The following is a 26202-nucleotide window of genomic DNA, read 5'->3' as shown; positions in this document are numbered from 1 at the left end:
CAAGAAAAGCCCCGTTCATAAGTACGGATTCGACATAAGTCGGATCCGCGTAACTCGGGGACTGCCAGTATACTATATATTTACAGCAGTTCTCTATGGTACTATAGTCATGTCTTTATTGTTTTAATAAATATGTACAAATATCTCATACTGTAGTGTTCTACGCTATACCTTGTGGATAAGTCACAGCTGTAATGCCCCTCCTCCCCCGCTATTTTTCAAAAAAGCTTTACATATTTAAGCATCTCATTTTTTATCAAAATAAAAAATGTCTAAAACATGATAGCGTTAAGGAAACAGAAAGCCATACTCACAATAGCCTTGAGCAGAAACCCATGCCAAGAGACAGAGATAACATATTAGCAGGAAGCAAAAACAGCAGCCAAGAGAATAAACTATTTAGTAACTTACGAACAGAAAAGTTAAAACTATTCACTATTTTTGGACATTTTCCCTTCCTTTCTGTTCTTAGTAGTTTCATCATCCTGTCTCATCTTTTTGGGACTTTTGGAAAGCCAGCACAAAGTATCCATACTGCATTCAAGCGGATGGGTTCTCTACCAGGGATGCTAAAACAATTAACAGGTTAAATGCTAGAGTTTAACCTGTTAACTGTTTAACTTAGGGCCTGCCACAGGCATGAGGTCCTGCTGCCAAGTCCTACTGTGGCTAAGAGGTCCTGCGGTTGCTGCAGGATCTTATCTGGCCCTTCAGTCCATCCTCGGACAGGGCTGTTTCGGCCCAGCATAGCTGGTAGCCATCAGAGTTCACCAGCAAGGGCTGATTGACTGATTAACAGGTAAGTCTCATGCTTACCAGTATGCTTACTGGTTAGCTGTTTAACATCCCTAAATTCTCTATAGTATCTAATGTCACAGGCCAGCTGTTGGGTTTTATTTGCAGTCTAGACACACCTGAGGAGTGCTTTTCTGCCTCCACACTAAAAACAAACTATCTAAAAGGAGCGAAGGAGCAAATATGCGAACCAGCCAACTCAAACTAGAATTGCATGGGAGAATAGTTGCCGTTTTTAAGAGGCATTTTGAAGCAGCGCCCGTGTTCGTGACAAAATAGTCAAACACTATGTAATCAGCTGGATGGACCTATGGGCCATCAAGTAGGAATGTGTTTATTTAGGGGAGAGTGAATTGGAGCAGAGCAGCTCACTTCAAATTACATTACCATTTTCAATTCATGCTCTTCATTATACACAAGCCAAACAGTGTAAGCTCTTTGAGGCAGAGACTACCTTTCCATTCTGTTCGTACATTGCCTGGCACAATGGGGACCCCGAGCCACAAATGGGGCCATCACAATTCAAATAAATAATAATCAGCAAAGGTACGATGATTAAGTCACTGCTCTTCCTCCAAATTCCGCTCCACAGAGGATCAGCTACAAAGCCAAGTAATGGACCATTTAAGTGCAGCCCAAGGAAAACCCCCAGCTGAAGTCTATGCATTTTAAAACATGTTTTTATGCTCACTCCCTTTCTTGTTTCTCAGGATAGAGTTTCTGATTATTTGAGAGGGGGACTTTGTTATACTTGCTACTCTGGCAGAAGGTACCAGACATTCAAATGGTATAAGCTGGTGAAAATCCACTGACTTCAACAAAGCTCTAGCAATTTATACCAACTAACGATTCAACCCCGTGTGGTCCCTTGATTCTTGGAATTTTTTCTTTTAACTTTTGTACTCTCTGTACCAACTTTTATAGAAGACAGGCACATGGCTCCTTTAAACAACTGTCACAAACAGTTGTATGTATCACCTGGGGAAGGAGATGTGGTAGAATTACAAAGTATTTAATCCCTGGACACTAAGAACTCAATTATTTCCACTGACTTCAAAGAGGAAGGATCCAGATATCACTAGTACCCAGTAATGTTCCTTCTAATGTTTTCCATCCATGTGTGGAATAATTTTATGCACACCAAGAAACATGTGGATGTGCACCACTTGTATACCTGTGCATGTGCCTGACCTACAGAAACAAAAAACCTAGCCGTAGGCTCTCTGCTAAAAAGTGGGACAGCACCTGAATTTCTCTTGAGTGGCCGCAGAAGTGCTCAGCTTACAGGGAACACGGTGCATGGTCTCCTTCAGGTCTTGTGAGCAGGAGACTAAATGACATTCAAGTCTGGAAGTCCCACTTAGTGCTCTGATTCATTCCATAGAGAACATGAGTGGGCCATTGGACTAAGCTGATTTTGTTTGTACGCACTTGCTTCTATTTTGATGATTACTTGCACAATGCCAAAGGTTAGATTTGGAAGAGACCTCAGGCCGTCATCTAGTCCAACCCTCTGCTCAAAGCAGGACCAACCCCAACTAAATCATTCCAACCAGGGCTGTGTCAAGCCGGGACCTAAAAACCACTGAAGGTGGAGATTCTACCACATCTCTAAGCAAACCAATGCTTTCACCACCCTCCTAGGGAAATCGTTTTCCCGAATATCCAACGTAGGCCTCATGCACTGCAACTTGAGACCATTGCTTCTCATTCTGTCCTCTGTCACCACCGAGAACAGCCTCTTCTCAGTCCTCTTTAGAACCTCCCTTCAGGAAGCTGAAGGCTGCTATCAAATTCCCCCTCACCCTGCTCTTCTGCAGACTAAATAAATATAGTTCCCTCACCCTCTCCTCATAAGTCATGTGCCCCAACCTCTAAATAACTAAATCATAGAATAATAGGACTGGATTATATAAATAAGCAAGTGATGTGCTAAAAAAAGTATAGCAAACCCTTTTCAAGGGCATTGCCAAGTTGAAAAAACACATTACTGTCTGGAAATTTTGAACCTACTATTGTAATAAGTAATGCCTACGATTATTATAGTGGATAGGAGGAAAATGTATTTTTCTCCATTTAAAAATAATTGATGTTCACAGCACCCTCTTAATTTTCGGGAAGTTTCACCACTGTTTGCCATTAGCCTTGCTCAAAACTTTCATTCACAATAGGAGAATTTTCCCATAAAATGCTTAAGCAGCCTGCTATTTTGCCTTTTTCCTCCCACATGGAAAACAGTTTGTTCATTTATGATAAATACTCAAAGGTACTTAGAGGCCAGCTTTATCCCACTATAATTACACTAAAAGCATTTATAGTTCAAACACCTGCATACAATTATCACCAAAAACCCCCACCTAACCCTGGCAAAAATATTCAGGAGGTAGATTTTTTTTAATTAACTAATTTATATCTACCTCAAAAGAAATTAGTGAAAGAAAAACTGTCTTGTCAGTGATTTCTTACCTGTATAAAGAAACAAAGGAAAACAATTCCCAGGTAATTCTGTTTTTGTCCTGCACCCTCAAAACAGAACTATATCTGGATCACATGTTAGGAGCATATGTACTTCGGTATGCAGAATCGCCTGACTTCAGAAATAAGCAATATTTTAAGGCTCTATGGGACAGGCAATGGAACTACTTAAACTTACAACAGCAACTAAAAACATTTCCAGATGGAATATAATATTGATCTTCCAATTTTCCAGATTAGTTGTACTTGCAATATAACTGTACAAGAAATTAATATTTCAAAACTTGCAGAAAAGTGGCAAAAAATCAAATCTGTTGCAATCTTGCCACACAAACAAATGAAAATAATTCACACGATTTGTGCAGCAATTATTATTAGACCTTCTCATTGCCCCCTTTTCAGGTTATTGAAGGAACATTTTTCTTGTAAGAAAAGCCATCTCCTCTCGTTGTTTAGCGCCAGTCTAGACTCAAAAGCTATTAAAGTAAGCCATGAATAGGAAGCGCTGCAAACGATGATTTGTCACTTAAGAAAATGCAGTTTTCACAGCCTGCATTCTAAATCACTGTCTAGACTAAAGCCGCCCCCAAAAGGAGAGAAGATTTAAAATTATATTAAATAAAAATGAATTAAACTGGATAATCATTTACAGAGCTTCTAACATAAGGATTTTCGCCAACACACACTGCTTGAAACTTTAATTAAATAGCCAAATAAAGCTTTATATGTTTACTGCTAAAAGTACAATAAAATACACTTTGTACTTTATAAAAGGTGAAGTTAAAAAAAAAAAGCTGTTGAATGATGTGGCAGAAATGGGAACTTCCTGCAATATCATTGGGAGAGCATACTGTAATACGTTTATGTACCACTGGTCACAATCTGCATGTAATTCCCTGGGGGAGGTTGAGCACAATTTCTGCAGGGAATTAAAGACAGCAGAATACGATTAGGCAAATTCACTCAGGTTGTAACGCCTCCAGAGAAATACTAGACTGTTGGGGGCTTGCCGATACTAGTTCAAACTGGATTATCCCGGGGCCAACAGACAAAAGTGACTTTTGGGTAAACAGACTGAATTTAAAGAGACTCGAGGGCCTTCTTTCTGATCCGGTAAATGGATGGACTTTGTCCAAGGCGAGGGCAGGGCTTCATGGGAAGGGCTGGGAGGACTTTGGTCTACTGAGGCCTTGCAAAACTGACGGGTGACATCAGATAAGCTTTTAGCAGGCATATAGAAACTTTAGCTTTCATATACTTTCTCTGTAATGCTTTAACCTTAAGAATAAATGTGCTTGCTTATAAAGGGCTGTGGGGTGATTTATAACTGCTGGAAATTATGCTACTCATAAGCCTCGAGAGAGAAAACAAAGCAGAGATGCTGGTCTGTTTATAGATTGGTCTGGCTTTCTGAGAATATCAGTGTAGTGAGGGTTCTGGGAAGCCTGGGAAAGCCCCTCGTCAGGAGTGAGATACAAGCAGGTCTCTCCCCAACAGAGTTGACAGCTGAAGAGCTGGTAGTCTAGTGGATGGCCTTGAGGAACCACAGAGGAGAATACGGGTGCAGCTGCCTTGAACTATGACAATCCTACATAAGTGCATTTGACTACACGTTTTTAGAATACCATTATAATAATTTACTGTCACAAAAATGTAAGTATATTACGTTTGAAGCTAGCAAGCAAAATTGGAGATGCACATGAAGTTTGTGTATACTCTCTAATCTTTGGTTCAAGCAATTTTTTGGTGCACTTGTTGCCCAGATAGAACAAAATGCGGGTCTCAGACTGAAGCAAAAGAGAGTTTTGCTGCTAATTTTAGTGGACCAGGATTTGACCCAATTTTCACTAAGAAAAAAATGCTGTTCAACACGCAGGGTTACGTAAGGCAAAAACCCACCTACACAAATTCTTAAAAGTATGGTATTGTCCAAGTATCCTTTAACATACACACCTTAGCCCCCAACACATACATTCATCACTCATTCACTGGCCCCGTTCTTGAAAGATACATACACACCTATACATATACACCTACAACATGTAGTCCCACAACACATACGCCACATTCTATTGTGAACCTTCTGTCCAACCTCCGCAACATCAACTTACATATCAATAATGCCCCAGTGTATGAATCCAAGGAAAAGCACGAAGTTGGAGTTAAGTGCTATCAGAGGTACAAAGGTTGTTGCTGAGCACAACTACCTAATAGTTTCTACCCATTATGCCCAAGTGAATGAATGATCAGGTCTCACACTACCTAGGAAATCCAATTTCTCTGGTGATTCTTGAGGAGTGCAGAAGGAGCTGCAAAGCTTTAGATAACCTTGATGCAGTTGAGACCCCCAAGGGAGTGTGAAGAATAATATACAGGAGGCCTGCGACTTGCAACACGATTGGGTCCAGGGGAAGCACTGCAAGTCGGGGGTGTCATAACTCGAACCCTCATTTACGAAAGGTGCCATGCGCCATTGTAAATGCGGGCCGAGAACGTAAGTAGGGAGGTTTTGGCTCCTTCCGCACTTACAAAAATGGTTGTAAGTGAAAAGGGTTGGAACTCGGGTGGTTGCAAGTTGGAGGCCTCCTGTGTTCAGAAAATTACAATGGTACTTGGTAAAGATGGCCACCCATTCTTGAAGCAGGTGGGTCAAACCAGTTGTGGCTGCATACAAAGTCCTATTTACATAGAGGATGATCTTTCCCTTCACCATGATTGTCATCAGAATATCAAGGACCTGTCCAGACACTCTAACAAGTGCTAGAGTTATATAGGCAGCAGGAGGAAGGGTGGAGACCAGTTCAGGCTCTGACTTCCCAGGGCTCCTTGGAGCTCTTTGTATGCTGCACAGTTCTAAGACAGACCCCGACTGTGAATAGGGTCAGATTTCTCTCAGCATTCAGCACACAATGAACAGATCCTGAGTCAATTGTTCGGGCTTTTAGAGGTAAAGCTCCCACAAAGGGAGGCCCCCACAGATATTGCTAAACTGAGACCTACCTTCAAAATCAATTATCTATTCTTCACTACTTATTTTAAAAATTATACTCTGTATGAATCCTATAACTAAGCATAGGTAGGTATGGTTTATTTCGGTATAGTTTAAACTGGTAAAATCTAGATTAAGCTAATTTAAAATAAGACATTCAAAGCACAATAAGCAGCTACATACAAATTTGCACTAGCTTAACTAAATCTGCTTTAAAACAAAGTGAAAAAGAAAGCAACAGCTTGAAGACTTGTGCCTATGGGTTAGAAAGTAACATACATTCAGATAGGCAAGACAGCACACACGCAATCCCAAAGGTTACTGCTTTGCAGGCAGCTCTGGAGCTTGTGGTTTTTACAGCATGTGCTCTCAAAAGTAGGGATTTGCTAAAACAAATTTCAGTGCAGAACTTTAAGTTATGGCTCCGCAGCAACTGTATCTTTGCCCCACGCTGCATTACAAAGACAGTAAACTGTACAGACTAACTTGGCTACCCCCTGAAGCTTCAGAGACAGTAAAGTTATCAATGCATGCATGAAGCGACACTACTGCAGGAGTAACAGGGTTGATCGTTTGAATTGTGTGTCCCTGGCATATGTAAAATCTCACTCCTACTTTGTACTATTGCTGATACATTAATCCCAGCAATTCCTCACATTACTTTGGGAAGGAAGGACTTTGCTTCAGGAAAATAATATAAAAACAAACAAAAAACATGGTATATTTTACTAACTGGTACAGGGAATGGTAAATTTGCACAGCGTGGCCTTGATTTTCTAACTCTCACTAATCGACACAGTACAAACAGAACTGAAATTAATGCTGAATTTACCAAGGGAGCAGAGGCATTGAAGATGATAAGACAGGGAAGGGAAGGTAGAGTCTCATTTTACAAGAGGTAGGCATAGTTTAATTTTAGGCCACGTTGTTGAAATCTAAATTCGGGAGAATGAAAAGCTGCCAGAAACCTGCATCTGGACTATTTCTTCATGATCTAATAAGTCGCTGGTATCTCATAAAAAGTGTGACTATGGGTACTTGAATGTAAGTATGATGTACACTTCTACTTACATCTTCAGCTTTTGAACCTTGCTCCTGCAAAGATTTCTGCAATTCTTCAACCTGTGACTGCACCTCCAGAAGCCTCTGATTTACAAGCCTAGAAAGCAGAAACAAATGTTATTTTTCTAAGGGAGTGAATAATTAAATTTGCGATTTTCATTTCTCTTTTAGAGCTTACTTTTCAGAGAGTTTACTTAATTTTAAATACACTGACAGTTCAATACATTTCAAAGCCCCTGGGGAGACACATTTGTGCCCACCCATACTGGCCCACTCACGCAAGAGATGCAAAGCTACATTAATTTATTCAAAGTCTACAACAGCCTTGAGAGAGATTATGGCCTTACTCTTCTGCCGTTCCCTGCAGCAGTGGTTCTGAACTTTTCCAGGCTACTGTACCACTTTCAGGAATCTGATTTGTCTTGTGGACCCCAAGTTTCACTTCACTTAAAATTTTTTTATAAAATCAGACATAAGCATACAGAAGCGTCACAACTTTTATGGTAAAAATGAGAAATAGGTGCTCTATAATTATTGTAAAAATGCATCAACTGGTATGTAACACCTGAGCCTGTTTTTCTCTTGTGAACCTTGTTTGAAACCCAAGTCCCTCTGCCTGAGGCTGATGCATTTCACTTAGCTTCGCAGGACCCCTTGTGATGTCCCCAAAAATTGCCTTGCTTGCTACTCCATAATGCCAGACCTGCACTTGTGACCATCTGAAACCCTTCCTGCAAACCCCAGATTGAAAAACTCTGATTTAGATGAGTGGAGTCCCCCTGAGAAGACATGTGCATACCTACAGAGATACATGTACTCCAGTTTGAGAACAGCATCTCTGTCCATGAATACTTCAGGTGTGGCTATGCCTCATATGAGTTTCTTTCCTGCTGGACATCCTGGGAAGCTATAACTCATTATTAGTGGGTCACAGATACCAGTTTGTTCTCTTATGAGCCCACACAGTGATGACTTGCCTTCTTTTCCATTCCCCGAAAAGGACACATTTAAAAATAAGTAGTTTTAAGCTTACTATGTCTTTAAACGAGAAAATGCCCTAGAAAACTAAAATAGTTCTACCCATTTAACAATTATGCAATATATTTGGTAACTTCACGTTAACTCATGATTATGAGTAATAGTTTAAAAAAATCACGGAGTAACTAAAACTGTTCGCTTTTCTGTAAAATACTGTGAAGCCTTGTGGATCAGCAATGACTGCATAACTTACATGTCAAAAGGGGTCTCATGTTCTGGACAAAATTAAACCGTACCATGTATCCTACAAGCTCTTTGTAGCTTATGGGGATGAACCCTAAGGTAGAGCATTTTCTACATAAAGACTCTCCAAATGGAACTAGCTCTGCTATGACAAGACTTACAAAGGCAGATGGCATAACTGGTCAATTGCTAGCACATTGTCATAATCAAGACTGGTTTCTTGAGCAGAGACTTAATGATAGCCCTCAGCAAGGAAACAAAGATGGATCTCTACCAACAATGGATCCAGTCTAATTCCCAAAAACATTGACCCTCACTAAGGGCTCATCTAGACTATGGGGAACGGTCAAAAGAAGATATGCAAATTCCATGGGAATTTGCATATCTTCTTCCGATCACACTTTTGAAAGCAGAGCTTTCGAAAATGAAAGTAGTTAAGACGCGGCTTTTTTGGCAAATCCCCCCCTTTAGCGAAAAGCCACTCTTCCTCAAAAAAGACCGTTCCCTGTAGTCCAGATGAGCTTTTCTTTCAATCATTCCCCGTTGTCTAGATGAGCCCTAATTGGATAGGGACATGGGTCTCTCTCTCGGGCTGTAGCCCAAAGCTAACCAGCCTTTATAAACCCTGAATATGGAACATGGGTGAAGACTCAGGCAAAGAAAATCGAGCATTTGCCCCTTGAGATAGTGTTCTGTTTCCAGTCAAGTAAGTATATCAGGTTGGAGTCCAATGATTTTAGCCTCAAAGTAAAATGAAAATTCTCCCACAGTGAGGAAAACATGACTGTGTTGCTAACTGGAGATCACTAGCATTTACCAAGCTATCAACAGCTCAGAACCGTTCCACTGTCAGAGATTTCACAGCCCCTCTTTACCTCCTACATAGCGACAGCATGTGTCAGGATCAGTTTGACTCCACATCAGTCTCCAACCATCAGGCACTCTAGCCTTTACTTCATCAATGAACCCTGGTGATCACTGAGCACAAAACTGGGACACAGTCTTAGAAGCAGCTTTATTGAAGTTGAGGGCAAGACATTAGTACACAGTCCTGAGCATAGCCTGTTCGTAGAACAGTATTTGACCACAAAATTACCAGAAAACAATCTGTTCTGAAAGATGTGTTGTGCACATTCCTTCCATTCTAAGTGTGCACATGCCCACTGGAGATTTTTCCCTTAGTGGTATCTTTACGGTTGGCTGTGCCCATGCGCCGATGACCCTTCATCGTCTCAGTTCCTTCTTGCCAGCAACTCCGACAGAAGGGAGGAGGCTGGGTAAAGGAACAGACATGAGCAACACATCTCGAGGAACGATGAAAGGCAGGCAACTGGTTTTATTTTTTTGTGTGCTCGCGCATGTTGAGTCCATTCTAGGGGACTCCCAAGCAGTATCAACAGAGGTGGGCTCGCAGTTCACAGTTTAGCAGCTTGCAATGCTGCTCTTACCAAAGCCAGTATTGTCCCTGGATCTCCTGGGTAAGTGTGTAATGGAATGTCAAAGTGGTGCCCACCCTATAGTTATCCTGGTTAGGCACTTGTGCTAGGAAAGAGGCTTAAGAGGCCTGCCTCCTGGCTGAGTGAGAGGTGACAATTCTGGAGCGGGTACATGTGCCCGACCGTAGCAGCAGTGAATGAAGGCAGTGATCCAAGAAGAAATTCTTTGAGTAGACAGTGAACGATGACTTTTCATCCTGACGGCTATGCTGATGAACAACTGCATCGACGTGCAGAATTGGCTTGGTCCTGTCAGTGCAAAAAGCAAGCACTCTCCTGACATCTAGGGAGTGTAACCTACCTTCCTCCTCCTCCAACTTATGCGGCTTTGGAAAAGAGGTAAGTAAATGACCTGGACCATATGAAACTGAGACACCACCTAGTACAGGACACCACATAGTTCCAAGATAAGCACCCTAATCTCAGCGATCTAGTGAGCAGATGTTATTGCAACCACATATGCAACCTGCCAGGAAAGGAGAAGGAGACAATAGGAAGTCAGATGTTCAAAAGGGAGATCCCGTGAGCTGCAGCAGCACACGATTCAGGTCCCACAGAAGGACAGGGTCCCTGATGATGGGAGGGTAGAGGTACTGGAGGCCCTCTAGGAACCTGACCGTCATGTCCTGGGTGAAAACGGGCCTACCCTCGAGCAGCAGATAGAAGGCTGAGATAGCCATCAAGTGGACCTTGATAAATGAAAGGGAAAGGCCTTGGAGCTTGCGATGCAGAAGGTAGCCCAGGATTAACTGCAGCGAGGCCCGTTCAGGTTGAGTGCTTTTATGCAAGGTGCAAACAACAAACCGCTTCCATGTGGCCAGGTAGGTTGCTCTGGTGGAGGGCTTTTGGCTAAGCAACAGTACTTGCTGGACATCAGTCGAACATTCCTGCCCCTCTGCATTTAACCATGCAGCAGCAAAGTCATCAGGCGCAGGCCACCAGGTTTAGATGCAGAAGACTGTCGTGGTTCTAGGCCAGCCTACGTGGTCGTTGTAACTGAGCAGCCACCAAGAGGTCCCGCAGCGTGCCAAACCACTCCAAGCTGATGCTATGAGGATCACCTTCGCCCTGTCCTGCTCCATCTTCGTGAGGATCCTGTGAATGAACAGCACTCGGTGTGGGAGCCGAGAGGGAGGGCTCCAATGGACAAAGTACAGCCTCCATAAGGGGGTCCCTCAGCGGACGGCCCACTCCTTCTGGATTGTAGGGTGGACGTTCTCAGATTCTGCGCTTGACCTTGTGATGGGTTTCCCCAAACACTTCAGACAATGGCTGTGGAGCACACTAATCGGCATCGGCCCATGGCATGACGAACACGGTTTGAAGCCGGGAGAGCAGGGCATACCCTGCTCCGGGATGAAGTCCCAGCCAGAACTCTAACTATCTAACACGTCACTTAAAAAACAAGTTCCTAAGCTGTATACAAAGACAGACAGACAATGGGCCGCTGAGAAACTAATCATGTAATTGCAAGACATGGTGCTGTGACCAACCTTCACAGGTGGAAAGAAGGAACTAAGAGGGTATACAGCTGGCAGTAGGGACTTGAATACCAGTGCATTCAAAGGGGCACCACAGCCAACCCTATGGATACCACTAAGGCAAAAAACTCTGACTGCACATGGGTGCACACAGCCCTAGAATGTAATCAACATGAGCAAGCATTCTCAGAAGAAACAGCCATTAGAAAAGCCTACCTGTTCTCTGACTCCAGTTCATTCTTCCGTAGATTTGCATCATCTAGTAGGCTCTGTAACAAAGCAATCTTTTCATTGTCGGAACCTTCTTGGTTAAGCTTCAGCATTTTGTTTTCGTGCTGAAGACGGATGAGTTTCTCCCTGGAAAAACAAAATAAAAACAGTTATAAAAATCTTATAGACTGCTACAAGGTGCAAATCATAGGAAGTGTGACTAACACAGACAGACAATTTTCTCTTCACTAGTTTTAGAGATGGTTAGAGATGAAATAACAGTTACTTCACTTGAACCACCAAAATAGTAACACATAATAGGATTACTGAATCTGTTTGGAACCTGATGAATTAGATGGAGATTAGGACATTTGCAGAAAACAACTGGTTGGGATTTGATTCACTATTCGTCAGCATATATATCACATCACAAATGCAGCTTTAAGACAAAGAATACATGCAAAAGAAATAAGATAGTTGGCATTCCTTGAGTACCTTATTACACAGTTCCATGCTCATGGAACAAGCCTATATATTACTACAAAACTTTACATGCACTCGGTGCAGTTGCCAAGCTGAATGGGAGGACCACAAGGTGGTAGTGGTTGGGACCCACTGTAAAGTGCAAGAGGCATCTGAAGAACACTTGGAGCCAGGACTGATGGCTGTAAATAAATGTTATGGGACCGCGGGAAACTTGGCCACACCCATGATAAGTGGACATCCGGCTAACTAAAATCATGCTGGACCACAGATGTTGCCAGACCAGAGAGTGCCAGACTAGAGAGGTTCAACCTATAGTGCGAATCTTAGTGATAAACTTCAGAATATTGAAAAAGCTAATTGTGTGGGTACACACCATAAGGTCTATGGAGACAATAAGGATGTTTTAACTTACTTGATTTCAGGAGTAACGATTTCTGCTGCTAGACTGTCTGAAGACTCCTGGCTTCCCAGCGGCATCAATCCTGTTTCAGCCAAAAAGAAAAGAAAGTACAATTATTGTTCCAAAAGGCCATGGGTAAGTGTTATTCAACAGGATTACATTTTAAGAGAACATTTAAAACTATATGCTCCTTCTACAAATATGAGAAATAATACAGAGTAGTTATGCTATAATAGGAAGGAAAGATGAACATAACTCCATTTCTGGACAGGTTTTCTGTTCCTATATTCCTCCATTTTGGACAAAGAATTTTTCAAGCTTTGGTTTATTCCTTGGTTTACGTGAAAATATGAATATTTGTGCACTATGGCATGTGGAATATAAATAAATGTATATGTACTATTTGCACCAGATAAGTTTAAGAAAACTATATTAGGTCAATAATTCTAATTTTTCTGGAGATGAGGGAGTTAAGTGAGTTGGCTTCTTACTGTCCTTACTTCAAAATCAAACCATTAAAAACTTTTTTTTAAATATCACATTTTGGAAGAAACCAAGCATGGAACATTTCAGCCAAAAGTTGACAGCTTCACAAAGTTCTGAACATCTAAAAGGACATGTCTAAACTACATTCCTCTTTCAAAAGAGGTTTACAGGATCTTTCGAAAAAAGAGGGTTTTTTTTCCCCCTAAAGAACCGCATCTAGATGGCAGTTTCACTTTCAAAATACCCATTTTCGAAAGAACGCACAGATTCTATAATGCAAATGAAGTGTGGTACATTCCAATCCTGGCTACATTTGCAATTTCGATCTGTCTAATTTACATCCCTCTTTCGAAAGAGGGATGTAATCTAGACATAGCCAAAATGTGACAACAGCAGAAAAGATTTTACAATCTCAAAATGTAGTGGATATTACATCAGTCAACAATAAAACAAAGGCAAACCTGTCTAAGCTGACCTATGAAACCTCCGGGGGCATTCTTTAGAAAAACGTAACTTAGGTTTCTCTCTCCCAATTACCTGACGTGGTGAGCTGCCCTTCTTGTGCTTGTACGCATCGAAGCTCTTCAATAGTTTCTTTTAGGGAATCTCTTTCTGTTCTTAATCTCTATACGATTGGAAGGATAATAAATATTAATCTCTGCTCTACAAATCCAACTTTTAATTCTAGGCACGTTGCCACTATGAATAGTGTTGTCCACCCTTTAACAAACGAAGAGGTTTAACGTGCACTGCTAGACCTGCCTACCAAGGAATCCCAGTTCATTCCACAGACAGAATTTTAAGAAAGGAGCCGCTACTCACTAATAATTGTGGCTCTGTGTGAATCCTGTCTCTGAATATCAACACTTGTGGGGACAAGACATCTGTGCCATGAACTTCCCGAAATTAAAGGAGAGCACTATCCCCATCAGGGCCACTCACACTGTCCTTCCTCTCTCCTTGTGCAGGCTTTCCAGCTATCAAAAGGTAGTGGGCCAACACAGTCAGGAAGGCAGGTAAGGAATGTGAATACACAGAGCAAAACTACTACTGCTAAATATCTTCTCTTTCCACTTCAAGGGCCTCTGCATCCTTCCAGTGGTGGAAGATTAGTGAGCAGCATTACCCCTAGGAAAGCTAGTGGCATTGATCTTTAGATGAGCATTCGGTTGAGATCGAAACACGGACGAAAACTTGCTGCTTGCAGCTCAATCCAGGTCAGACTGAAATAATGCTGACCGGAAGATAAAATCATCACACAGGGCAAGGGTAGTGTCTGTTCCTCTGCGTGTTTCTCATCGGTTGCTCAAACCTGCAACATCAGGAGACTGTTTAGATTGGTGGTAGGCCCAAAGGCCGCATGCAGCCTATCAACGTGTGGCCCACGAATCATTTTGTTTACTGTTGTCCATGCACTGGGTTGCCAGATTCTGCTGGTTTTTATCTGTGTAATTTTTTCCCTACCTGTACTACGTAAAGCAAGGGCATGTGAAGTGAGGTGTGTGCACACAGCAGTGTGAGAGTCTGCATCGCTACTACGGCTCAATCAGCACAGCCTGCAAATTTTAGGTACGCAAGCGCCATGAGCAAAACTACCCTAGCCGGGAGACCATCTGGGTTCCAACAATCTTGCCACCCACTGAGATGAAGGAGGCCACGCATGCAGCCCGCTCCCTAGCCTCACTGGTTTAGATTCCCAGCTTCACGATCAGGGAGCAGCAACGCCCAGGGTGACATTTTATTTAACAGTGGCCTAAGACCCATCAGTCGCCTAACATGTTTTTGAAAGTATTAAGCCCTGTCTCCTCCAAGTGATAAGTGATATTTAAAAACATCAGACTAACTGGGTCAGTGAACACATTTTAAAAACACGTATTTTCCTTGCCAAGACACAGCACAAGACCCTCCAGCACAATTTCCCATTGGCCAGCGTCAATACCTGACAGCCTAGAGTTAGATGAGTTTAAAAATACCAATGTGTTTCTCAGGGACCCAGTACCGACTGTCTGCCACCTCCATGTGGGAAGAAATTAAAGCTGGGGTTACCAAGGCCCAAATGGTCAATTAGATCACAGGATGGGAGCTATTTGGTGCCTCTGGCAGCAAAACAGATATCACTACAACAGAGATAGCACTGGTGACCCCATACTCCAGAACTGTGGACTCTGACATTGACAGCCCTGGATAGCTGCCCCCACTCCATACCAGAGTCACACAAGAAATCTCCCTCCTGGATTAGCTGTTGAAGCTAGTTGTACCAGTATGTCCTTGGAGCCAGGACAACGGGTGGACTAGAGGATGGTCTAGGATAAAAATCCAAGCTGCAGTCTATCTCCGGAGAACTAGGATGTGAGTCAAGTCACCAAGAAATCCAGCAGAGTCTTCAACCTCCATCCATGTACAGAGTTAATGTTGGCGAGCAGCTCTTCGCAACTGATCTTGATCAATAAACTCCACCATGCCTGGTGCATTTGGGGGTCTTGGCTACTTTGGCAAGCAGTTCTCTGTCACACCTTCTGAGGTCAGTTAGGGCCTCTACTCTTTTTATGTCCTCTAATGAGTGGCTCCAATTGAGACTGCTTTCCAAAAGATTGCGGAAGTTCACAGCGCACGCACTTTGATCCCACAAATGGGACTATATAGAAGCTCTGTTGAAGATTTTTTACTTTAAAAGAACACTTCTGAGTTTAACTCCAGAGGTATATTCTGGAAGTTTGAAACCCATTGAAAATTAAATACACTTTACAATGACATTTGAGATTTCGGAATCTTCCTCTACTGTCTGTTCAAATGAAAAATTTGTGACACTGTTCTCACGAGGAATCTACGTAGGAGATTAGATAAACACAATACGGGAAAGGAAGTAGGAAAGGATAGTGAGAAGCGGAGAGATACTGGCTCTTCATTTTTAAAATCGACTGTACACATTTCCATAGCTACCTTAAAATCAGAATATCGGTTTATCAAATTCCATAATTATTACATTTACACAATATTTACCTAGGCAAGACAATTTAATGTGAACAAAGAAATATAACTTGGCTAAACAGATAATTTGGATAGCATATCCAGGGTAATAATGATATAAATTTCTTTCCACCACCAGAAAAAAAAAAAGCAACATTTAAACACTTACATCTTTTTCTTTCTGGAGGCTGTCTACTTTTTCTTTCAGCAACTTGTATTCAAATTCTAATTTATCTGCTTTCTTTGATTCTTCAGATAATCTATTTTGTAATTCAACTACCTGCAAGACAAAGAAGAATGTATTTGTCTATCAATGATGAAACAAATATGCATGAAATAAAGTAATTAATTATCTTGCAATATGAGATGAGTGCAATGGAAAATTCATCTCCAGCACATGCTAAATGCTTTGTTCACCTATTGTTTCAATCATCAATATCACTGAAAGGATTAGAAAGTAAAGCTGTGACGATGCAAGCTGTTCTCAGTTTTCCAACTACGCAGCGACTTACACCTGAAAGTGAAAATTAAAATTTCTACATAACAAATGAATCACCAGAACTGTAGAATTTAATGGATCAGAGAGATGAGGAAATGGGTAATGGCCCTCTTCCTTCCTCAAGCGTGGGGAAGAATGTGTGTGTGTGTGTGTAAAACCCATAGAGAAAAATCAAAGGTGCATTCTCCTACTTCTCCTGTCTCTGTTTTCTAAGCATCACTTTGAGAAGTCAAGCCCAAGCTTATGTGAACAGGTATTTTTTTATTTATAAATCTGTTTCATCATGAGTAGTCCTGTGGCACCTTAGACACTAACAAAAATATATAGAAAACAACAAATAGCATGGTAGCACTGTACAGACTAAGTTGGCTACCCCCCTGAAGGCTTTAAAACTATATAGATTAGTATCAGCAGCTTTCATGGGCAGAGTCCACTTCTTCAGATGAGATGATCTGGAGATTCAAGATCATCTCATCTGAGGAAGTGGGTTTTATCCACGAAAACTCATGATACACAGGTACCCCAGCACTACTCGTTGTTTTTAAAGTTACAGACTAAGGAATGATAACCAAACCCACAGGAACTAAAGTATTTTTGATTATTTAATAAGAGGAAGTAATCAAGCTATCCAGATCCAGTCAACATTCCCGTGGCGACTGCCATGCAGAAGATCAATGACAAGCTATTCGCAACTAGAAGAGGGATGAAAATGGATAAAGCTTTCTGAATAGATTAGTGGACACACACGTCATGAAAAACAATTAGCAAAAAAGCTGCTCACTCAAAGTTTTATGCCCCCACTAACAAAGGCTCAGATCTAAGAATGGAATCAATAATCTACTATATATTTGAGAGAGTTTTTCTGTCTGTTTGATCAAGAACTCCTCCTAAACGGTAAGAACTAGGATCACTAAATTTGCTCTATGGTTTCCGCTTATCATAACTTAAAGCAAGGTCAGGGTTTGGTTGTGCCAGGATAATAGGATGTGCTTGGAATGGGATTGCTTCTCATAAAATTATATGGAAAAGAGACAATCACCAGGCAGGTGAAAGGGGCTGGCGGGCACACTCCCATTCCAGGAGTGTCCCAGCCCCAAGACTCCAACCTACCAGGTGCCCTTTAGCGAGGGCAGGGTGGCTGAAGCTTCTCCCTCCCCCAGTTTGTACAGGAACATTGCTGGCTGTTTCCTCTCATCAGGGAGCAAGGGAAAAGTACCCAGTTAGCTGCACTCCTCACTCTGGCTGGGGAGTTCAGGGAGCGGATGAACTGGGACATTCACCCCTTCCCATGGCTATACCCACTGCAGCTGCAGCAGTCATGGAAAGGTGCTTCTCACCCGGCCCCTTGCTGCGGCAGTGAGGGAGGGCTGAGGTAGGGCTCTCTCCCCAGGGTAGCCTACACACCTCAGAACTGGCAGGACAAGAGATGGAGTCTGAGCAGAGCACAAACTGGTGCAACTGCTACTGGAATACTGTGTTCAGCTCTGGTGTCTGCACTTCAACAATGCGGTTAAAGAACTGGAGGCTTCAGAGAGCCATGAGAATGATGAAAGGGTTGGGAAACGTGTCTTAGAGAGAGATCAAGCTCCTTTAATCTACCTACCTTTTCAAAGATAAGCTTAAAGGAGGACTTAAGCACTGTCTACAAATACCAACATGTGAGAAAGAAATTTAACAACAGGATATCTGATTTTTGGTAGGCAAAAGTATAACAAGAGCCAACATTTTGAAGTTGAAGCTCGATAAATTTAGATTAGAAATAAGGTGCACATTTTACTGGACCAATTTATGGGGGGTTATGACGGATTCCCCAACAACAGAACATTTTTAAGCAAGCCTAGATATTTTGCTACAAGATTTGCTCCAGTTGAACCACAACTATTGGACTTGAAACAGGTATTAACTCAGGTAGATTCTTTGCTCTACAAATGATCACAGTGATTCCTTTTGACCTTAAAAATCTATTTTGTTTATTCAAGAGAGAGTGCGCTCTTGTTGACTTTTTTCCTACTGGGTTAGTGAAACGATACCAGCACTATATAATGAGTTATGTGAACTAGGGAAGAGGGATATTTACAATAGAGAAGATCCTTTATGCAGATGATGAACACGTTCTTTAATGAACTCAAACAAGTTTTTGAAGTACTACCCAAATTACCATTCACAGAAAAGGCTAAGAAATCAACAAATTAATTGCAATATCTGAGTCTGTTCTCACCTGTCTCTTGTATGTTTCCAGCTGGCTACGCGCTGCATTGGCTTTCCTTAATTCTTCCTCCAAGCTTACAGTGTTTTGCATGTACATAGTATTCTTCTCCTCTAAGAGTTTCACTTGCCGCCGCAGATCGCCAAGATCTTCAAGCTTCTTTTTGTACGACTCTACCTGGCTTTCTAACTTGGCCACTTTATCAGAGGAATGCCTGGATGATTATAAAGATGGAGAAGCTGCGTCAAATGTATTCAGATTGAAAACTTTGGAGCATGACCATCTTTTTCTTCTTTGTACAGTGCCTGGTCCATGGCCAGAACTTCTAGGACTACGATAATACAAACACTATAGAATTATAGTCACAATGCGAACACAGTATGTGCTCTGAAGTCTCTTTAGTGTTAAACTCAATACAGAAATAGTTCCCAGACACAGTAATGGTTGCAATAACGTAGTTTACCTGAGTACATCCATCTCATCCTTCAAAGACTGAGCCTCTTCTGCTAAAGTGGTTAGCTCTTCATTTTGCTGTCGCAATTCTGCAATTTCTTTTTCAAGCTCTTCACAACGTATTCGATAATCATCTTTGGCTGCCTCTAGCCTACAGAATCGAAATACACCAGTAGGTAAGAAAGGGGAAAGCCAATGTACAACATCATGCTGCCAGTTTCTCTTACATTTTTAAGGATGTGGCAATAGCTCCAGCTTAATGGGTAAAATTGCTTGCAAGTCAACGTCATCATTGACTATGCATGGCAATGTAACAAGGAGATGTGTGCTTTCCATCATAGTTTTTTTTTTAAAGGAAGAGAAATCCTAAGGCTTTTACTGTGCTACTGAAAATCTTTGCTAAAACGCTCTTCTGGGAATCGCTGCAACACAAAAATATTATCTTTTCTGGAGCAGAAAAATTCTTGCCTTAACCCTTCTTTTACTCCAGTGTAAGCAGGATTGTGTACAATGGTCAACATTTTCCAAATGCAGGTGCCTTAAACAATATAGTCTATTCATATTTGGGCAGCCAGATAAGCGACCAGCTGTCTTTAATGGAAGCTGTGGATGTTCAGCACCTCCAAAAAATCCCATGTTGGCCAACATACAAAATGTGCAGAACAAATAACAGAGCCTTGGCCCTAAGAAAATATCATGCAATACAACAGAAGCAAGATCTACTCACGAATACTTTCAATATTTAATGTAAAAGATGTTTGCTCAGGTTTCTGCAAGAGACAGAGGTTGCACAGTGTAGGATAAATAAAAAATAAAAGAATTAGAGTTATCTTAAATCTGGTTAAGAAAAATGTGCTGTAAAGAAAGGCCCTGAGAGGGAAAAAGAAGGAAGGCCTTGAAATTAAGTTATAAGTCAGAAGGAATAAGCAGGGAGGGCATCTGGTTTAAGGAAAAACTAATGAGATAAAAGGAAGTTTCTGAAAAAGGCCCCTGACCAATAGGGGTGATTACACATAGGTTTAAATAAAACAAAGGGAATCTGACTTCAAATGAGACACGGCCCTTCTCCAACCCGCACAGCGCTGGTAAAGCCTAGGTGAACCCAGGTGCAACAGGAAAACCGTTGGACAGCAAGATGAAGGGGAGGAAAAGTCTTGGGTAGAAAGGAAGAGGTAAATCTTATCTGGATGAAGACTGGAAATGAGGGTGAACTCTCTCAATCTAGTTATTATGCTGAAGTCAGTAATGGCAGTGACATTGCTGGTTTGTTAAAGGGTATAAAGTTACTCTTAAAAGAGTCATTGCTTATATCTGCCTGACCATGTTGGAACTGACCCATATGGGCCTAAGCACTTTAGCTCATTTGTAAGTATCCTGATCAAATGTTTATAAAGTTTGTTACTGTTTGGATGTAGCAAATTGTTTATTATTTAGGCTTTTTAGGCATGTTTAGAAGCAATCATATAAATACCATTTGGCCTTTGGATGTAATATGGGAATTTATGGTTCAATTAGTGTTTGGTGGTTTCCCATATTACTATTAATAATTTCAAATATTAATAATTCCAACACATGATAAATAGTGACAGAAGCTGTACCAAGTACAGAAGGCGATGTGAAAGCAGGGATGGAATTCCCCATCAGGGAATACTCAAGAGATATTTTGGAGAAGCATCCTGTATGGGGAGAGTGATACGACAAAGGCAAGGCAAAGCTATGCAGAATCTTGGAAGTGAGGAAGAAGAGCATGGATTTGCTATAAACGGAGAATGAAAGCCAGTAAAGGGAGCTAAGAAGGGATGGGCAGGAGAGAGAGTCACAGCAGCAGTTAATGTAAAGACATCAACAAGAAAAGGATTACAAGATCTGAGACAAGACAGTCAGTGGAAGCGGCAAGAGAAAAAAAAAATCAACAACATAAAGGTTACAGGGCTGATAGACCAAGAAAGCAGATGATGTCATGGACAAGAGGAGGCGGCATTTTGGGTGGGAAGAGAACAAATTTAGACAGGATACCATGAATTCAACCTGGGTACACCAGGTACCAGTTAGGTTGTACCCACTTTAATCTGGTCTACTGGAGTTTGAAGTAATGATGTGTCACGCAGGCATGAGAATTAGATTTGAAAGAGATAATGTAGAGAGTGGTGTAAGGGGACACTAAGGGCAGAGTCCTGGAGGATAACTGGACTTGCGTCAAAGGAACAGCTCCCAGGAAACAAACTCTTTCAGAACAGGTCAATATGCTAAAAGGGGAACTAACAGGGGCCGGACTACAGAAACCTGAGCGGAAGTGTGCAGAAGAGAATGAACTGATGCACTGATGATGTCAAAGGAAGTGAGGAAGTTGAAAGAGAAAAAGAGAAGATGCTAAACAACGTAACCAGGAAGTGGTCACTAGGGAATGTGGTACATAACATTTCAGCAGAATAGACAGTCATGTCCAGACTTAAGAGAGTCACAGGATTAACTAACAGGAACATGAAGTGCTTTTTTTGTGATGGTACTGCCTGGTACACAGTACCGGCACCTCCAGACGCAGTACCAGTACCTCCAGTCAGAGCTCAACAACTTTTCCCCTTGAGTACCGTCACTTTTTTTTTTTTTTTTAAACACAGAAAAAGCACTAGGAACATGTATATGCTAATGATACGCAGTGTAGATCTAAGGAGGGGAAAGGACACTATTGAGGTAATAGATTAAGATATGGAAAATTCTGTTCAGGCTAGTGGAAAAGGAGCACAGATGAAAAGGAGCCAAAAGCAGGGACAGTGGCTAAGAGAAATGAAGCAATGGGAAGAGACTGGATCACAGACACTGGTTCTGAGGTAAGAAAACGATAGAAAAAAGACTTCCAAATCAGAGCTGGGGCAAAGGAAGAGAGATCAGGAGTGGCACGAGAGAGAAAATAAGAGAGAGGGTTGTTAATTTTGCCCTTTATTGAAAGTGGTATAATACTGAGCAGAGATGGTAGAAACAGAGGAAGGGGACAGGGCAGGAGGGGTCTCCTGTAGTAAAACGTGGTGAAAAGTCGCCAGGTATCAGATGCACAGAACTAGAAAAGGGATGAGAAAGAATTATTTGGTAAGCAACAAAGCAGGGCTGAGTCAGGAAAGAACAAACTGATAGTGGAGTAAGTACAAACGCAAGTGAGCTCTCCCGGGGACCTCTTATCTCTGAGTAAATTTTTTTTTTCAAACTTAAGAGGAAACATTGTATTATTATGGACTCCGTCCACACTAAAGTTCTCCAACTGGGAATTTTTTGGCTTTGAGATAACCTTGTCCCAGAACTGTGGTTAGAAGAAAGTATATATATTTCATGCTCACTGAGCTAAAAAGGTGGCTGAAGGGATTACGTGCACATTTTTAAATTACTACTTTGGGCAGAGAGCAAGCCTGGGAAATTTCAGCCTAAAAAAGCAAATGTTTATAAAGGCTGGGCTTTAGACAGGTCCTAATGGAAACTCATTTGTAAACTTAATGACAGTGGTCTTTATGGGCACCCACTAATAATTCATCATAACTGCCAAGGGGAACAAAAAGTTTATTAGCTAAAAAAATCTGCAGTCTGAAACTTTTAATAAGGTGTCTGTCAGTTCAAAATGAAATTTACCAATCATGGAGCTCTTTACCTAAATGTTTCCTCCTGGAGCTGTTCTAACTGTGTCTGAAGCTGCAGGTGCCTACGTCCTGCAGGGCTGTTGGGATCTTCTATCGAATCAGACTGGTTCAAACGTTCCATCAGGATCTGGTTCTCAGCTAATAAACTACTTTTCTCCTCTTGAAGTGCTGCCACCTATTACAATGTGCAAAAATGGAACAATGGAATTGTCAACTTAAAAACTTGCGTGCAAGTGTTGGAGCTAGTAATATCCATAACTAGGGATACATGAATTCTTAGTAAACTTATTTGTGATCGGTGTGTCTTAGCCTTAGCAATCCAAGACAATGCAACAATAAGGCATAACATAGCTTTTTATTTGTAAAAATATACATTAGTGTTTTTAACTGTATAGATCAGAGCCATCTAAAACCAATCACAATCTAGCCAGTTATCAAACAACAGACTTTAATGCATTAAAGTCTTAATCTACTTTCCAAACCAAAATTCTAGTATCTTACAATAAAATCTTAAAGAACAGCTCTACTCTGAAATGCAACTGATAAAATGGCATTTTTGAGTACCAGGTTTATTTTCTTCATGTCTTCCAGACCAGGTTTGATCAATCTACTCAAAATAGGTGACCTCTCTAAGATGTGGTCCACATACAAGTTTTGCATTGTTGTAACTATTTTGGCAAAGGGACATGACTTCCCCTCTCCCCCCAGTAAATAGTTATACTTGTACAACCCCTAATGCAGATACAGTAATACCAGTATCACAGATTCCCTTCCTCTGGGAGAATGGCTATACTAATATAAAACACCGTTATACAGCCGTCAGACTCAGAAGGATTGTACTATTTTAACTAAACTGGTATAGTTAAAGAAGTAAAATTTCTGAGTATGGTTTTAAAAAAAGACCAGTCTCCGAACTACCTCTTTTCTTCTGCTGCCTTAAAATCACCATACCCTTTCCTCAGCTTCACACTATGATTTCCATAAGTTTATTGAGCACATATAATAAAATGCCTACCTGCATATCTAATTCATGGCACCTCTGAGCAATTTCTTCTTTTGTTGCTAAGGCTTCATTTAACTCTTCTGTAGTTTTCTTCAACTATGTAAAATCAATAAAAACATTTTTATGTTCATAACACCACTATCATACCTTTAAACCTTTGTAACCATGAAGGATGTTGAATTAGATCACCACTATAAAGTCTGTTTTACATGCTAATATACTGCTGATTTTGAAAAAAGTTATTGACTATTTTATTTTTATAAGAAGACAAAGGGGCACCTATTATCATTAAAAAGCTCAGATAATTCATGTGAGACAGATAAACATAGCTGAAGGTAATGCTTTGTTTCTAAACAAAGCATTAAGGCAAGCATTTTCTTTCTACATGCTGCACTCAAGAACCCACACAACCTGAATGTTGGAAAGCATACCACCTCTGTACATTTAAAAAATTGTCAACACCACTTTTCTTTACAGATGCAGAGTGAATAGTTTCAGTTTTAGCTATTTTTGCAAATACACAAAGGATGGGGAAATGGATTACAAGGAATAGACAATTAAGGTAAAACCTGTCTAGCCTCTGGGTACTAATTTTGCTGCACAAAGGGGAAAATCGCTGAAGTAGAGAAAACATCTAAATCTGAATAACATTATTTAACATGCACAAAGTTTGCATGTATTTAGTTATGACTCTAAGGATTTCATAACAATTGAAATATTTTTGGCTGAAAAGTGCCTCTAGGATTGTAAAATTAAGTAAATGAAAAGACAGTAAGTTTGAGACGCAAAGACAAAGATACTGTGTATTTTTGGTATAAATGCAAGGCAATCTTAGAAGCCTTACTAGGGACTCCTACTTCTCCCAAAGTCTAGTCTACTGTAGAAAAGAACATCCTTTTCATTTTTTAGAGTTATAAGAAACAGCTGACATACAAAAAATAACTTTCTTATACAGTATGTACTGCCATACAGATAACCTATGACATAACAATTCAGTAAACACGGTAACATTCTCAAGATTATACCTCTACTGTTTTAGGGATGTGGCTGAGGCTGTAGTAACACTACATAAGAGAAAGAATATGCTCTCAAAATCCATACATAACCCATGAACATTTGGTTCAGCATTTTTCACAAATACTACAGCTATTTTGGAATTTTCCCAAAATTTCTCAAGGTGGGAAATTCACAATTCCCAGAATTTCTGTAAGGCTATTTGAGCCTGATCTAGACCATTAAAGCCAGGACAAAAAAGTTTTGTCTACAGCTAATAAATGTTACTAATTATATTTAGTTTCTTCACGATTACCCTGTGACTTGTGAAGTCTTCACATTTTGCTATATCAGAAATAATGTCAATTTTGAGCAGGATAGCTCCAAAATATTCATAATGCTTACAATGAATCTAATTTTCCGAAGAAATATTTTTGTTCTGAATGTGCACTGTGAACAATCACATTCAGAATTATATGGTCAAATGTTCTTTTATTTACTTATTTATTTCAACAGACCACTGATGGACATATGCCACGATAAAGATATGTAATTGCAACTTTTGATTAACTGACTTTCTTTTTTAAAAAATGGTGCTTAAACAAAGAACAAATATTACATTTAAACTTTGTGCTGTTCTTTTGTTTGAATTGTCCCAAAAGATTTTCAAAAAAGAGGAGATGATGATGATGAAGCAGCCTGTTTACAACATACTATATACCAGACTGACTGCACACCGATTTCCTATGATTAAAGAAAAAGAAACATCTGGTCTTAGATACCTGACGATCAAGGTCAACGTAAGCATCATTTCCAACAGAGACTGGAGATTCTTTACTCATCAACTGCAATTAGATTACACTGGATTAGAAAAAGCAAAAGATTTATTTGTATATTAAAAGCTAAGTTTTCATTTAAAAAAAAAAAAAAAGGTCAACCTTAAATTTAAGAAAGGCTTGTTGTGCCAGTAAGACCTTAAGTGTTGCCTTCACATTTTTATGTATGGTATATAGAGAATTATAAATCTTCAGGACTCAAACAATAGAAGATATTTTCGTATTCCTTTAACTGGAACATTTCCCTATATAAAAGAATGCCTGCCTACAATCCATCATGAAAGGCAGGGATGCTTTTTGCAGAATACTGGCAGCAGGAAAGATCTGCTCTGGAAATTTCACTCTCGGGCCATATCTTCACTAGGCGACACTGTCGCGATTGATTTTCCAGAATTCCATTTAGCCGGTCTAGTAAAGACCCACTAAATCGAATTCAGAGAGTGCCCCAGTAGAGCCGGTATTCCTGCTCCTCACAAGGAGTAAAGGAAGCTGACAGGAGCATTTGCTCCTGCCAGCCTCCT

General features: G+C 40.7%; 1 protein-coding gene across 3 annotated transcripts in view; it reads right to left on the bottom strand.

Moving 5' to 3' along the window:
• Positions 1-26202, bottom strand: part of HOOK3 (hook microtubule tethering protein 3) — a 94140-nt gene that overhangs the window by 22137 nt on the left and 45801 nt on the right. For all 3 annotated transcript variants that reach the window (XM_075931325.1, XM_075931327.1, XM_075931326.1), the window contains 10 exons: positions 25628-25690; positions 23865-23948; positions 22861-23024; positions 19237-19377; positions 18786-18987; positions 16238-16348; positions 13639-13726; positions 12628-12697; positions 11736-11876; positions 7331-7418 (listed from right to left, as the gene is read on the bottom strand). In XM_075931325.1, the coding sequence (XP_075787440.1) occupies positions 7331-7418; positions 11736-11876; positions 12628-12697; positions 13639-13726; positions 16238-16348; positions 18786-18987; positions 19237-19377; positions 22861-23024; positions 23865-23948; positions 25628-25690 (1152 nt within the window). The remainder of the gene's footprint in view (positions 1-7330; positions 7419-11735; positions 11877-12627; positions 12698-13638; positions 13727-16237; positions 16349-18785; positions 18988-19236; positions 19378-22860; positions 23025-23864; positions 23949-25627; positions 25691-26202) is intronic.

The sequence above is a fragment of the Pelodiscus sinensis genome, chromosome 6, assembly GCF_049634645.1.
Source record: "Pelodiscus sinensis isolate JC-2024 chromosome 6, ASM4963464v1, whole genome shotgun sequence".
Lineage (NCBI taxonomy): Eukaryota > Metazoa > Chordata > Testudines > Trionychidae > Pelodiscus > Pelodiscus sinensis.
The sequence above is the reverse complement of the archived record's forward strand: the minus strand, read 5'-3'. Positions and strand labels throughout refer to the sequence as shown.